Below are 15,000 nucleotides of genomic sequence, written 5' to 3' on the forward strand. Positions count from 1 at the left end.
CCTCTTCGTTTTTTATAGTCTCTACTGAATTTGGTATAGACACTTACATTTTTTCACTTCTTTCGCATAATTACTTTCGAATGTGTTGGGAAGCCGTTTTAAAATTAATGCTTACCATAAAACAAAACTTGTGGAACTCACCAATTAATATGAAAGTCGGGCTTTAACCCAAATTAACGCAGCTATAGTTAAGTGAATGAAATGTCCACGCCAAATTCTGAGCTGGGTTTCACCAACAAAAACGATTGTCTTTTTGTTGCTTTATGTGCTCGAGGTATTTTCCATTATTTGTTATTATGTGGCACGGATAGTCTTAAGGCCAAACCACCTGAATATTCAGAAGTGCTGCTGCTGTGGACTAGATTGATTGTCAGGTTTTTATCGGTTAACACGAATGGTTTGGAATTGGTGTAATATAATTTCGTTTAGGGACAGTTCATTCGGTGGCTAGAGAGGAGGACGTGAGCTTTTTAGGTAGTTTTGTATTGGTCATCTCTTTTACAGATGTAGTGGCCCTTAAAAGAAGCGTTTATGTTGCGCGATTGGTGAGCGCTGTAGGTCGTAAGGAAATCCGTCAAGAAACAGAAACTTATTGTAATCTAGTCTAATTTCTACTTGTTCTACCGCGATTCAATTATGGCATTCAAATGCATGAATTGCCTCGTTCTGGAGTATTTATCTGATCAGCTCATTAATTAGTTAAGTGCTCATTTATATCAACCGTACAACTACAAACTCACAGCTGTTAAATATTCCTTTACTTAGAAACTATAAATGGCCAAAGAACCTTTTATTATAGAGTAGTATCTCTTTGAAACGCTCTACAGCAGAATATTAAGTTAAGTCGATCGTTAGCTCAATTTAAATTTTGATGGGAAAAAAACTCCTAATGGACAGCAAGCTGAACTTATAAGATTACAGATTGCAGATTATGCGCCGATCAAATCGAAACTTCAACATCCCCTCCCCCTTCCACCCCGGGCAAACCCCGGGCATTTGATGGGTGAGGCCTTCCCGGGGGTGGGGAATTTCACCTTTGCCCCTGTGGGGAGGGGGAAATTGAACCGGAAGTGTCAGGTTTCAAATGACTTTTTCTCGGGCACCGCAGTCGCTAACAGCTTTAAACATGTGTTGGACGGGATGGAAGAGTTTAAAGGAACACATATAGCATTTCTGAGCGATTGGCTAGCAAAAAAAGGTCTTCAAAAGTTGTTGTCAAAGGAATTTTGGCTGTGTAATTCGTCTTTGTCATACTATAGAGTGAATACAAGATGGTATTTTTTCCCACCCCAATTTCATTGTAAAAGCTCTATGTTCTGAGGTAATCAACCTCCACTGAACAATTTAAAATACAAGAAGTCGTAAACGCTCCAGGCTCTGTTGTTGATAAGAATACAGTACTCTCGTTTAACCACCTTTGCCGTGTTTCGGATTTAGAGAAGCTTACACTTGCTTATTGAAATTTCCCGACTTGATTAATTTGTAAGAAGATTACGACATTTTAATTTATAACACATGTTTTGATGTTGCGAACATTGTCGTCAGTTACAGAATATTTGAAAAACAGTTAGGACTGTATAACAACTAGGCGAAACATGCATAACTAATTATGATTAAGTGACAAAAATAGATTCGAGTGCGAAACAAGGAAACGTCCTGTCTGTTAGTTACTAGTAGATTTCAGTAGACATATAATTGAATAGTTTAAATCATTGATTATCACAAGGTGACTCATGATTTTGTGTTGTTCACACGTCAAACTTTGCTGAGGCCTTGGCTTGTCTTCCAGACCTTATCTTCGGCTTCATCAACTACAACGCCTTCATCTGAGTCACTTTCGTATTCTTCAACCTGGTTATTAGTAGTACTACAGAACGTAGGGGTAAGAAAGTTAAAACGGTATGGAGTGCTCGGAAGTCTCTTAACACTAAATATTTCAAAATACTACCTATCCCAAGGTTTATTATTTTCACGCTTAACGGTTAACATCTTTCGATTTTTCACGGCTCACGCTTAACCTCATTGAGACCCTCTGTCAAGGCTAGCGAGGTTATGTGTCGAAAGCTCACGTTCCAGTAAATCTTGCAATCCAGATGAAGTTGTTTTACCTTGCTCTGCTGAGTTATATTTATAGTCCATTGTTATAATTTCTCGGGCTCCAACTCCCAAAAAATAAATATAAAAAGCAAACAAACCCTTGAAGCAAAATCACGTCACAGTTCACGGAGAATTAAACACCCGATTCTCATTTCACGGATAAGTATTCTCAAAAATCACGGCTTATGTTAATTGACAAAATCACATTTTACGAGGAAAAAATGTCATCTCACATTTCACTGAAAATTAATGCAATACAAAGGGGTATGGCAAGTTGGACTTCATCCAATTTAATTTCTTGATCTCTTGGTTCGAAATGAAACCAAAATGGCAAGATTATGTAATCGCTCATACTTAAAGGATGCTTCCAGTGACTTTGCAGAGTCGAAGTTACTTTATATGCTCCAGCCCTGTTATAACATCGTTTGTAAGATCGTATTAATTAATTAAATGTACGACTGTATGCTATTCTTGTTGTTGCTCAATCGATGACATTTCATGTAAAGTAGATTGATTTGATTACATGTGTTACAATTCAAGACCATTTTAATTTATGTTACAGTTAAATATTCAAATAGTCACACAGTTTCTTTGGGTGCCTTGTCATTTAGCTGACTTACCTATTACGTCAATCCAAATGTTGCCGCTTATATTTCCTGCCCTGTTCATTGCAACACATCCATATTGGCCAGCATCTTTGAAAGTCACATTAGTGATGACAAGAGTGTTGTTATTGCCAACTTGAATGCCATTGTTAGTCCAGTTCACCTTTGGTTCTGGGTCTCCTCTCTCAATACATTTTAATTGTAATGTAGAGTGCAACAACACGGGCATAGAGTCTTTTTTAAGAGAAGCATCCAGCTTAGGAGGAGCTAGAGAAAAAGAAAAATATAAACATTACACATTGACTCAATCGTTAAGTGATATATATGAGTTCAACTTGCACAATTTAAGAAGTATCACCATGCAGATGAGATGATATGTTTTGGATAGGTATACAGTACAATTCCGCGAGCAAGAACCTTCCATTCTGCAATTTAGCCTAAACAGGTTCTTATTACATAATGGTAATTACACTGTAACAGAAATCTATGTCATCTAGGTTCTTAAATAGGTTCTTATTTTCTGGATTAAAAGAAACACATAGTAGATAACATAGTTTAGTGTTATTCGGCCTTCGTCCCTGGTGCAGCAGCCAGTTTTTCCCTATCCCTTATTTAAAATTTAAATAAAATTTAAATAGAGAATTTTAAAAATCACATAAAAATTAGTATAATAAGTAAAATCGAAATATCACACGAATCTTCAGAACATCAATCAATTGGTCTTATATGCCAAAGTGCACACACCTTTTATATTTTAGGAACCTGTTTCAAATTCTAGGGTCAACATGTTCTTGTTTAGAGGGGATCTAACGGACTAATTTTAAGCTAACAGGTTTTCAAAATAGGTTCTTACTTGCGAGGTTTTACTGTATTACATTGTTTCCAAGTGTTTGAATGGATTGAGTTTTTTTAGTTATCCATTTTGAAGAAATGGGGATCTTTGGTGACCAAAGTGTTTCAACTTTGTTATCTTAACGTTAGAATCAACGTATGAAATGCACCGTGTCAGAAACAAATTGGCCTCAAATGGTAAAAAAAACTTGTTAAACTTAGTCATCTCACCAACTTGAAGTCTTTAGGGTACGAAGAGCAGTGAAGCATTAGGTGACAAATTCTTAGGTTAATGGGACAGTCCTGTTGGACAGTCCAGTTGTTTGGTGTGTTAGGAACAAATTTTCAGTGATAACTAATTATGCAATGCTTTCTCAATGTGAATTTCTGGTTTCTTTTGCCGATTGATTGAAAATAATATGGGCATGAATAGATCAGTCAATCCTTTCTGTTATTAGTAATTTAGCATTTCTGCGAATTCACAACACCTCATCAGAAAATGAATCCGAGAATATAACAATTTTAATGCTAAAAATGCCACTAGCCTAGCCCTAAGAATACCAAAACTTGTAAGGAAAGAAATGACTATGGTAAGATAACTAGTGACATTCATTTCCAGCTTATTTTATGAGGAACCTAAGCAACCTTTTAATTCATTTTTCTTATTTTTTGTCATCCTTCGACAGTTAAGACGACACCCTGGGTCCTTGGTGCGTTTTCACACTGTTTGCAAACTGTGTATTTTAATGTCATCTCCAATGTGATGTCATTATTTTCTTTATTGCCTGTAAAACCAGAGTGTAATATCTTAGTCTTCACTGTTTCTTTCTTAGCTCTTACAGAGCCCCTGTGATAAAAATAAAAAAAAACACTTCTTTTTTCTCAGATTTTGAAATTTTGTTTGCTTAACACCTGACTGGCAAGATTTTGAGTTTTGATTTTTATCCACAGGCAGTTTACTTTTAGTGCAAGTTTTGGATTTCAAGGTCGGCCGTTGTTCACGCTCAAAACTGACCGATTGGACCTCACAGGGCTGGATCCAGGAAAACGTGACGTCAAAGGCTCACTAGCGTAAAATTTCAGCGTGTAAATGCAGTTTATTATATTGCCTTAAGGACAATTTATTTTCAGATTTTTTGTCTTGCTTAAAATTGCGTTACGTATGGCTTAATTCACAGAAAACCTCGATGATGTGGCTATCCAAAAAGGGTTTCGGGCATACTTTCCACGTTGCCGGTAAAATCCGTTGTCAACTTAACACCTGACTGGCAAGATTTTGAGTTTTGATTTTTATCCACAGGCAGTTTACTTTTAGTGCAAGTTTTGGATTTCAAGGTCGGCCGTTGTTCACGCTCAAAACTGACCGATTGGAACTCACAGGGCTGGATCCAGGAAAACGTGACGTCAAAGGCTCACTAGCGTAAAATTTCAGCGTGTAAATGAAGTTTATTATATTGCCTTAAGGACAATTTATTTTCAGATTTTTGCCTTGCTTAAAATTGCGTTTCGTATGGCTTAATTCACAGAAAACCTCAATGATGTGGCCATCCAAAAAGGGTTTCGGGCATACTTTCCACGTTGCCGATAAAATCCGTTTTCAAGTTGAATCCGTTTTTACTAACAATCGGCGTCAAAATTGTTGAGATGCTCTTATCCTTTAGAGTCGATTTCAAGCTGGGTGCGAAAATGGCTTCCTCCCCTGCACCCCAGGGACAGTGTGTTCTTTCCTGTTTCCTATGAGCCTTGTCAACATCGGTATAACATTGATTAGGAAGGGGGGGGGACGGTATCCCGGAAAAGTACTTTTTGGACAAGTTGTTTTTGCAAACAATGAATGTGTGGTTGCCAGTGTGCTCTTTTGGCAACTGTCACAACTAATTTTGTCGCCGACTGAAGGTTACATTGGCGGTCCTTAGTTTACCTAGGTTGAATTCCCCCTAGAGAAAAATGAGGGTCAGGTTAGGATTACTTTTGGTTATTATAGATGCCCCTCGGCATGGATATCAATTGACTTATTATTAGAAGAAGAAAATAATGAAAACAACTGTGTTCGGATTGAGCATGTTCGTCGTTGTGGTGTAGTGATGAAGACACAGGCTACAAATCTGGAGGGTTCGAGTTCGAGAGTTCGAGTTGTAATGTTGAGACTAAAGGGATAAGTGTATGAATACAGAAATGCAGGGGCGGATCTAGGGGGAGGGTGCACAGGGGGTGTGCAACCGGCTAGTCGCTCGGCCCCTGAACACGACCCATGTATCACCTCGGAGCAATGGTGTCAATGTCATTGGGGTCCAGCCTGACTCTCAAGTCTGCGTTCTAATCACGACCGTTCATGAAATAATATCTATGTCTACCATGAAAACTGTGATGCATTACGTTCCTTCTTACCATCAATGATAATATTAATGCTGTCGTTTGCAGAGCCTCCTTCGTTCTTTGCTACACAGGTGTAGGTGCCTTCTCCTTTCTCTGTTATGTATCTTTTAACCAATGTTGCTTTCTCTTCTTTTAACGGAAGTTTATCTTTAAGCCAGCTTATTTGGGGCTTTGGCAAACCATCGACGACAGTACAAGTCAAAGTAATATTGTCTCCTTCAAGTACATTATGGGATGTTCCTGATAGCCAGACCTTTGGCGGAACTTAAAACAAAAGAGAAAGGCCTGTTAATATAATAAGATACTTGAACTGCAGCAGTTCATAATTATTTTGTTTTCAGAACTTCCCAGAAAAGAAAAAAAAAAGGTATATGCTTGTCTTCTGTTCCCTCGCATTTTTCTGCCATAAACAAAATATCTACACCAGTAGCAGCCAAAGTAAAAATGAATTTAAACACGGTTTTGTAAAACACTGTTAAAGATTTATTTTTTGGTCCTACAAGGCATGGAGGATTATATTGAAGCACCTAGCTGTTATGTAAAGTTATATTTTACATAGCTTTGTTGTTGTTTTTTTTTTGCCATTGTTTTGCCTAGTGTAAGTCATTTGAGTGATTTATTTATCTACATAAGTGACATTAATGTATGTTAATTTACTCCAAACGTAATTATTGCTAATAGTTTGATATCAATGAGCTTAATAGTCATACGAAATTTATTACTTTCCATCTCGTCCTTATCTATATTTACCAGACACGCACACACTCTCTGTTCCAGGATTGTTTTCGTTTTAGCGTGTTGCTAGGATGTTGTTAATGCGTAAGGCACACGTAACAACGCTTCGGAAAGACGAAAATTGGTTGTTGTTGCAACGTCAAGAGGAGTTATTAAGTCATAAAGTTTATTAAAAAAAGTCTCCAAGTCTGAAAAAGGGGAAAATCTGAAAGGAGGTCAGGAACAGTCGTTGATTCTTGTTCTTTCACAACCAGTGTTTGGATGCACAGGAGCAGGTTTTCGTAAAACAGGACTCCGGGCTTTTCTACATTCTGTCGCACGTTCTGGAACAGTAGTTTCAATTGGCATAGTTGTCACTATAAAACATAACTGGTGTCTTCGCTTGCATCTTCACTTGACTGGTATTCCTCTTCGACATAACAGCTTGTGGAGATTCAATGGCAACGTTGCTGCTATTTTAGCAAACAACTTAATACGGCTGCGGTTCCAAATGTGTCAGTGCCCGTCTTGTTTCAAAAGAACCTGGACATTTAAGATCAAATCCTCGCATTCGTCTTGCCGCTTTATTGTACTTATAGCTTGGCTATCACTTTCAATTTCTGTCACTGCCTCGCTCTTCCAATGTGTCCCTTCTCAGTCCGCTTCGTACGAATTCTGCTCTTAAACAGACGTTCTTCTGGCTCACACCATTGTAAGTGGTGGAGTTGATCTCTATGCCACCAGATACTTGCAAGTTTCGGTCTTGTATTGTTTTCCCTGTGCTTGAGCTATTCTGATTCACTTTAGAATAGACCTGTTCATCCTCTCCCCTTTTCCATTTGCTTGGGGCAGTAATAGAGCGTTGTCTTCCTGTGCTCTACGCCACAAGCGAGGCCCTCCCAGGGAGAGTCCTTGTTAGCTTTGAAATTTGCTTTTCTTCAATTGTTCGCGAAACTACTCTTAAACTTGTTCCCAGCTTTTTTATCCCTAAACTTGTTCTCTAAGATATTTTATTTGCTCCCTTATTCCCAGTTCAAATTAGCCATGTTCCCTTGTTGGCAGGGACGCACAAGCTTTTCAGTGCTTTTAAAATACACTGGAGACAAACTGCAGTCTGTTGTCAGTGGAAACCGTGGAATATAATTAAGTGAAAGTGGCCAAGTAAGCCTGAAAAAACCCAGGCTGGAATGGGGTTGAAACCCATGACAGTGCATTTGCGCTGCACTTGCTCTAACAACTGAGGTATCAAGCCCGCTGATATGTGGTTAATTGAGAGCTGGTCAATAACCCACTTTCGGTATATTTAAATTCAGTCCTAAACAAAGGCATCATCTCGAGGCTCTGGGGAATAAACTCATACAAATCCTCTTATTTATTTCCCAGAGCCTGGAGATGATGCCTTTTGTTTAGGTATCCCAACTACGCATAGTCTATTGCTAACCGGTATGTACTTCTTGCACTGATCAGAATTTAAGGGTCAGTTCTTTAAGCATTGGTCTAGTTCGAGAACCTCTTAATCATCTGCTGAAACGTCTTCATTTATCGTGGTATCACCCCACATGGAGTTTACGGCACAGTTACAAGTCAGACAAATCTGAACTTATCTGAAAGGTGAGGCGCTTTTAGCGAACTAACCCTCACTGGGCCATAAGGTGCCTCAAGGTCTATCTCCAAATGACCCTACTTTAAATCAAGTCTGCTAAATACAATACGTTGATTAGACTTCTGGAGTACTTTGACAACTGTTGGTGTGAGGTGCAATTGTTTAATGATAGCCTCCTTCGTCGTTCTAATGTCTAGGGATTTGAAAGATTCGGGGGTACAGTAGAATGGAGTGGCAAGTCGTCATTTGTTACTAAGTATTTGCCTATTATTCAAGGAATGACGTTGATCTTAAATTGGGTCGTCTTACTTATGGCCTTTTTTTCTGGTGCTCCAAATTTGTGCTAGCTTTTGGGAACTGGTATTACTCTGATTTCTTTACGAATGCAAACTTCGTCATTTCCACCTTTACCCACCTATGACAGACACGTTGATACGTTGGACATAAACAGTAATTCTCTCACTTCCTTTGGTTTGTTTCATAGAGCATGTGTAAGTTCCCTTATCTTCCCGCCAAACTCTATCGATCTGCAAACTGCCACCTGACAACTGTGTGAATCTGTCATCCTCCAAGAGTAGGTTCTCGTTTTTGCTCCATTCAATTTGAGGAGGAGGATTTCCTTCTGCAGTACAACTTATTTCCCCAGGTTTGCCATTTATAAGTTTTTGTTGTGGTCTTTTGTTTTTAAATTCGGCTAAAGAAGAAAAGAAGTGATGGATAAATTTTATGTAGTAACAACACATGATAATGAAAATAATAATGACAGAGAGCATATATGAAAATGTCGTGTAATATAACAGGGGTTGTGTAGATCATCGCAGTTATGAAGAAACTTGCTCAGTTGCGAAAGAAGTCTGAAACCATCCAGTCTTAAACAGGATTCAAACCCATGAAATGTCTCATACATCCACCTATTACGGGTTACAGTACGAACTTGCAAATGACCATCTCCAAGGTGGCCTGATAGGACAGATGGTAGAGCAACTGCATGCATCGCAATATCGTGGAATTCAAGTCTTGTTGAAAATTTCAGGCTTCTTTTGCAACTGATCTACTTGCTTCATAACTGCAATGATTGCTTTCACGGAGAGACTGATAATGTTGTCTAATGAAGATAAAAGACTGATACAATTCTTATTAATATATATATATATATATATATATATATATTACATCCTGTGCCCAAGTTCAGGAGTTGCCATAAAGCCATTATGGTAACAACCGGGAGGGCACATTGTATACATATTGTATATATATATATATATATATATATATATAGTAAAGACACAAGGCAAAGATCAGCTGTTGCTACTCTGAGTTTCACGCCGGTTGGCGATCTTCAGAAGATCGCCAACCGGCGACCGCCAACCTTCAGAAGATCGCCAACCGGCGTGAAATTCTCAACAGCTGATCTTTGCCTTGTGTCTTTACTTTGTTTTCGCTCTACTTGTAATGGTATTGAGCGCTCTTCACCTTCACACCACACTATAAACTTGGTATATATATATATATATATATATATACAAATGTAAGAAGGAAAGTATTACTAGTTACTCGAGTTTCACGCTCAAGGCGATCATCAGGTCTGATGATCGCCTTGAGCGTGAAACTCGTATTTTGCTCTGCAAAATTCTTGCATTGAGCACTCCAAAGATACGCGAAGCAACTTCATCTTAGTCTCTTCGGTTAGATATATATATATATATATACTCAGAGAGTGCTCAACAACAAAGGAGTTGGAGCTGGTTATATATATAGAATAGTGGACTACTTTTTCACTGCAGATCGACAAGCTTGTTTCGTAGGAGCGTAGCGCTGCCACTCTTCAGGATCTTATGATTCTATTTACATAAACGCGGTATTTATGCGTTCATTTTTTCATCACACTTGCTTACACATTGTTTGGTTCTTAATTACACGTTCTTTAGTAAAAACCTACTTGCATGCCGGCAGCTGCTAACTAACTCTGACCTTTAGTTAAGTGTGGCGAGCTTCGGGTGGCAAATTATGTAATATTTTTCAAGTGTGCATAAGTTACATCTTTTTGTAGTGTTACAATACGCACGCGCTCTGCCTAGAATTTTCCAAGTGATCTTATACTCTGTTTTTGCTTTCTTTAAGCGCCATACATATTTGCTTAGCTCAGTTTGATTACTGTACTTTTCTGTCCTAAAAGATTGCTTGTGGTTTGCGAACCTCGCCTTAAAGTCCGTGTCCGTGAGCCCTACATAGTGCTCAGTCCCCTCGCTAGATGTGACAGAGGCCTGGTACACAATGCCCTTTGCGAGGCACTGGTTGTCGAGTGGGCACTCCTCTTTCTTCCTGCAGTTGCATAGCCTTTCTTCGCGTGTTTCTGCTCCTGATTGTAGTAGTAGGCGCTTGTCTTTTTTACTAAAGAACGTGTAATTAAGAACCAAACAATGTGTAAGCAAGTGTGATGAAAAAATGAACGCATAAATACCGCGTTTATGTAAATAGAATCATAAGATCCTGAAGAGTGGGAGCGCTACGCTCCTACGAAACAAGCTTGTCGATCTGCAATGAAAAAGTAGTCCACTCTTCTATATATATGATCAGCTCCAACTCCTTTGTTGTTGAGCACTCTCTGAGGGCTAGTATTAGAACTTAAAGTACTGTATATATATATATATATATATATATATAAATTATTTGGTTGAAAATTTAAAACAAGACTATATATTGAATATCGACAACGCTGTGTCGTGAGTTGACTCACTCATGAGGCAACTCACGATGAGTGAGGCAACTCACGAAACAGCGTTGTCGAGATGCAACATCTAGTCTTGTTTTAACTTTTCAACCAAATCATTTATTTCTGCTCTATCTAACGATATCGAGCACTCTATGCAGACAAGTCGATTTCCTGTCTACTTATATATATATATATATATATATATATATATATATATATAATGAAATGACGTGATAAATTGATCATCAGCTAAAAGTGCTCAATGGGTTTACCAGAGCTTTGAATAGATACGTAGACTTGAACTAGGTCAAAAACATTTATTTGCTACTCCGAGTTTCATCATCAATCATCAGGCAACTGCCAAAAAGAAGGAATACATGGTGTTTTACTGTGATTTTGAAAAAAACGGTAGCAATTCACTATAGGCTGGGGTACATAGCAACGGTTAAACAATACAAATTGTATCCAGTGAGCTGCTAAAAACAAGCTTTAAATAATTACGCTATTGAGAAGGAATTTCCTTGCATGTCTGCAACTTCTTACAAGCTCATTTCTGTTGTTAAGGGTCGCCAAATCTGGTCTACAAATTATATAGTATTTCTCCCACAGGCACAAATTACACTTCTTCGTTACATTTGAATAGGAACTCGCATGCCTAACAATCCGCCATTTAATGCGATAGTCGACTTTCTTGTCTTTCAAACCCCATACATGTTTACTAAGTTCAGTGGAATTTCTGTAGCGTTCATTTCTAAGAGAACATGTGTGGTTTCTATAACGTGGTTTGAATGATGTGTCGCAAAGACCGATGTAAGTTTGCTTTGACTGGGATGTTGTGACCTCTGCTTGATAGATGGTATTCCGCACGTTGCACTTTCCGTCTAGAGGGCAGGATCTTTTGTCACGGCAGTTGCAAGTGTTGATAGTTTGAGCGGGTGGATTTGATGACTTGTCCATGACGGCTTTATTTTGGTTGGAGATAATTGTTTTTACATTGCTCATGCAGCTATAACTAATTTTGAGAGTGTTCCGGTTGAAAGCTCTGTGCAAAGGGTGTGATTTTGGGAAGTGCTTGCCGATTAAGGAGAGGAAACACTTTCCAACTTTTGTTTTGACGTTTTGGCTGTACGGAGGATTGAACCAGGTGATGTTTCTAGGCCTATTCTTGCGGTGTTTGGTTTCTGGAGTTGTTTTTCTGTAGGTTAGATTATATATGTAGCCGCTCTTGTTGAGTGCATCTTGGTAGGTTTCTTTCGCTTTATCAAATGATTCTTTGTCGGAAGAAATTTCTGAGAGGCGCTTGTTTATGGATTCCGGTATGTTCTTTAGGATGGATGGGGGGTGATTGGATTTCTTGTGAACGTAGAGTGGGATGTTTCCTTCTTTTGTGTAGGGATAGTGCTTTCCAGATTGGAGGTCAAGGGTGACGTCTAAGAAATTTACTTTAGTGATGTTTGCTTCGACTGTGATCTTTAAGTCGTTTTCACGGAAAATTTGGCAGAAGCCCTTCTTGATTCTTTCGATCTGTTGAGGGTTTGAGTTAAAAGCTGCCAAACCGTCGTCTCTATACAGGCCGATGCTGTTGCCATACTTTTTGGTTAGACAGGACAATAAATAACAACCCACTAGTTCGCATGTTTCAGCGCCATCGAAAGATCCCATTGTTATGTCGAATCGGCTGGCAGAGGATTTTTTCTCCCAGGGGCAATCATTGGAAAACAGTAGAGATTGCTTGAAGAGGAAAATGATTTCTCTCTCATCGGCACTGATGGGTCTGTAGTTATTGGCGAAGTCGAGTGCTTTGGCAAGCAGTTTTTCCGTGATAGAGGGGTAGAAGTCACATACAAATGTAACGAAGAAGTGTAATTTATGCCTGTGGGAGAAATACTATATAATTTGTAGACCAGATTTGGCGACCCTTAACAACAGAAAGGAGCTTGTAACAAGTTGCAGACATGCAGAGAAGTTCGGTCTCAATGGCGTAATTATTTAAAGCTTATTTTTAGCATCTCACTGGATACAGTTTGTATTGTTTAACCGTTGCTATGCACCCCAGCCTATAGTGAATTGCTACCGTTATTTTCAGAGTCACTGTAAAACACCATGTATTCCTTCTTTTTGGCAGTTGCCTGATGATTGCTTCGTGAGAAGCATGAAACTCGGAGTAGCAAATAAATGTTTTTGACCTAGTTCAAGTCTACGTATCTATTCAAAGCTCTGGTAAACCCATTGAGCACTTTTAGCTGATGATCAATTTATCACGTCATTTAATTTTATAAGCTCCAACTTGTTGAGCACTGTAATTGTTTCATCGTCCACTACTATGGAAAAGATCAACTTGAATTACTCTACCAAGAACATTCCACTGCCACCAAGAAATGAATACATGAAACGACTAATCGAAAAAACTGAACATTTTCTGCGGCGATTACGTTGGAAAGCACACTACTTCCTATCCGGGCAAGCTGAAACATCAACCAAGGAAACCTATGGATTTAAGTCAAGAAACTCACCCCCAAAGATAAATGAACTGATTCCTTTCGAAGAAGGTATGTTGAAACTAATTCATAACATTGAATTTGATGACAACGCCTCCAAATGCAATTTCCAGAGAACATTATACACCGACATAGAAACAAAAATCAAGAAACCAAATAATCTACTTATTCCTGCTGACAAGACTACAAATTGTTATTCAATGAACACTGCAACCTATGAGAATCTGATTACCGAGAATGTAACGAAAACATACAAAAAGTCATGCCCCAAAGTTATAGACCAACTAAACTCCCAATCCGCCAGAGTAGCTAAAAAACTTGGATTAGACAACCGTATCGAAAAACTTGCAGAGAAAGAAGCTTTCATAACCTTGAAAGATCACAAACCTGAATTTCACGACCATCCAACATGCCGCCTTATCAAGCCCTCCAAATCCGAGATTGGTATAATTAGTAAGCGCATCTTAGACGAGATCAACACCACCATAATCCAAAAGACACAAATCAATCAGTGGAAAAAAAACGACCAGCGTACTGAACTGGTTCAACGCCCTACAGCACAAAGAAAACCTCTCATTCATATGCTTTGATGTATGTGACTTCTACCCCTCTATCACGGAAAAACTGCTTGCCAAAGCACTCGACTTCGCCAATAACTACAGACCCATCAGTGCCGACGAGAGAGAAATCATTTTCCTCTCCAAGCAATCTCTACTGTTTTCCAATGATTGCCCCTGGGAGAAAAAATCCTCTGCCAGCCGATTCGACATAACAATGGGATCTTTCGATGGCGCTGAAACATGCGAACTAGTGGGTTGTTATTTATTGTCCTGTCTAACCAAAAAGTATGGCAACAGCATCGGCCTGTATAGAGACGACGGTTTGGCAGCTTTTAACTCAAACCCTCAACAGATCGAAAGAATCAAGAAGGGCTTCTGCCAAATTTTCCGTGAAAACGACTTAAAGATCACAGTCGAAGCAAACATCACTAAAGTAAATTTCTTAGACGTCACCCTTGACCTCCAATCTGGAAAGCACTATCCCTACACAAAAGAAGGAAACATCCCACTCTACGTTCACAAGAAATCCAATCACCCCCCATCCATCCTAAAGAACATACCGGAATCCATAAACAAGCGCCTCTCAGAAATTTCTTCCGACAAAGAATCATTTGATAAAGCGAAAGAAACCTACCAAGATGCATTCAACAAGAGCGGCTACATTTATAATCTAACCTACAGAAAAACAACTCCAGAAACCAAACACCGCAAGAATAGGCCTAGAAACATCACCTGGTTCAATCCTCCGTACAGCCAAAACGTCAAAACAAAAGTTGGAAAGTGTTTCCTCGCCTTAATCGGCAAGCACTTCCCAAAATCACACCCTTTGCACAGAATTTTCAACCGGAACACTCTCAAAATTAGTTATAGCTGCATGAGCAATGTAAAAACAATTATCTCCAACCAAAATAAAGCCGTCATTAACAAGTCATCAAATCCACCCGCTCAAACTATCAACACTTGCAACTGCCGTGACAAAAGATCCTGCCCTCTAGACGGAAAG

General features: G+C 38.9%; 1 protein-coding gene across 1 annotated transcript in view; it reads right to left on the reverse strand.

Moving 5' to 3' along the window:
* LOC138055989 (fibroblast growth factor receptor 1-like) overlaps positions 1–15,000 on the reverse strand; it is a 58,087-nt gene that overhangs the window by 34,081 nt on the left and 9,006 nt on the right. The window contains exons 3-5 of the mRNA XM_068901845.1: positions 8,642–8,920; positions 5,922–6,173; positions 2,718–2,969 (exon numbers count right to left, since the gene is read on the reverse strand). Of these exons, the coding sequence (XP_068757946.1) occupies positions 2,718–2,969; positions 5,922–6,173; positions 8,642–8,920 (783 nt within the window). The remainder of the gene's footprint in view (positions 1–2,717; positions 2,970–5,921; positions 6,174–8,641; positions 8,921–15,000) is intronic.

Source organism: Montipora capricornis, chromosome 7 (genome assembly GCF_036669925.1).
Source record: "Montipora capricornis isolate CH-2021 chromosome 7, ASM3666992v2, whole genome shotgun sequence".
NCBI lineage: Eukaryota > Metazoa > Cnidaria > Anthozoa > Scleractinia > Acroporidae > Montipora > Montipora capricornis.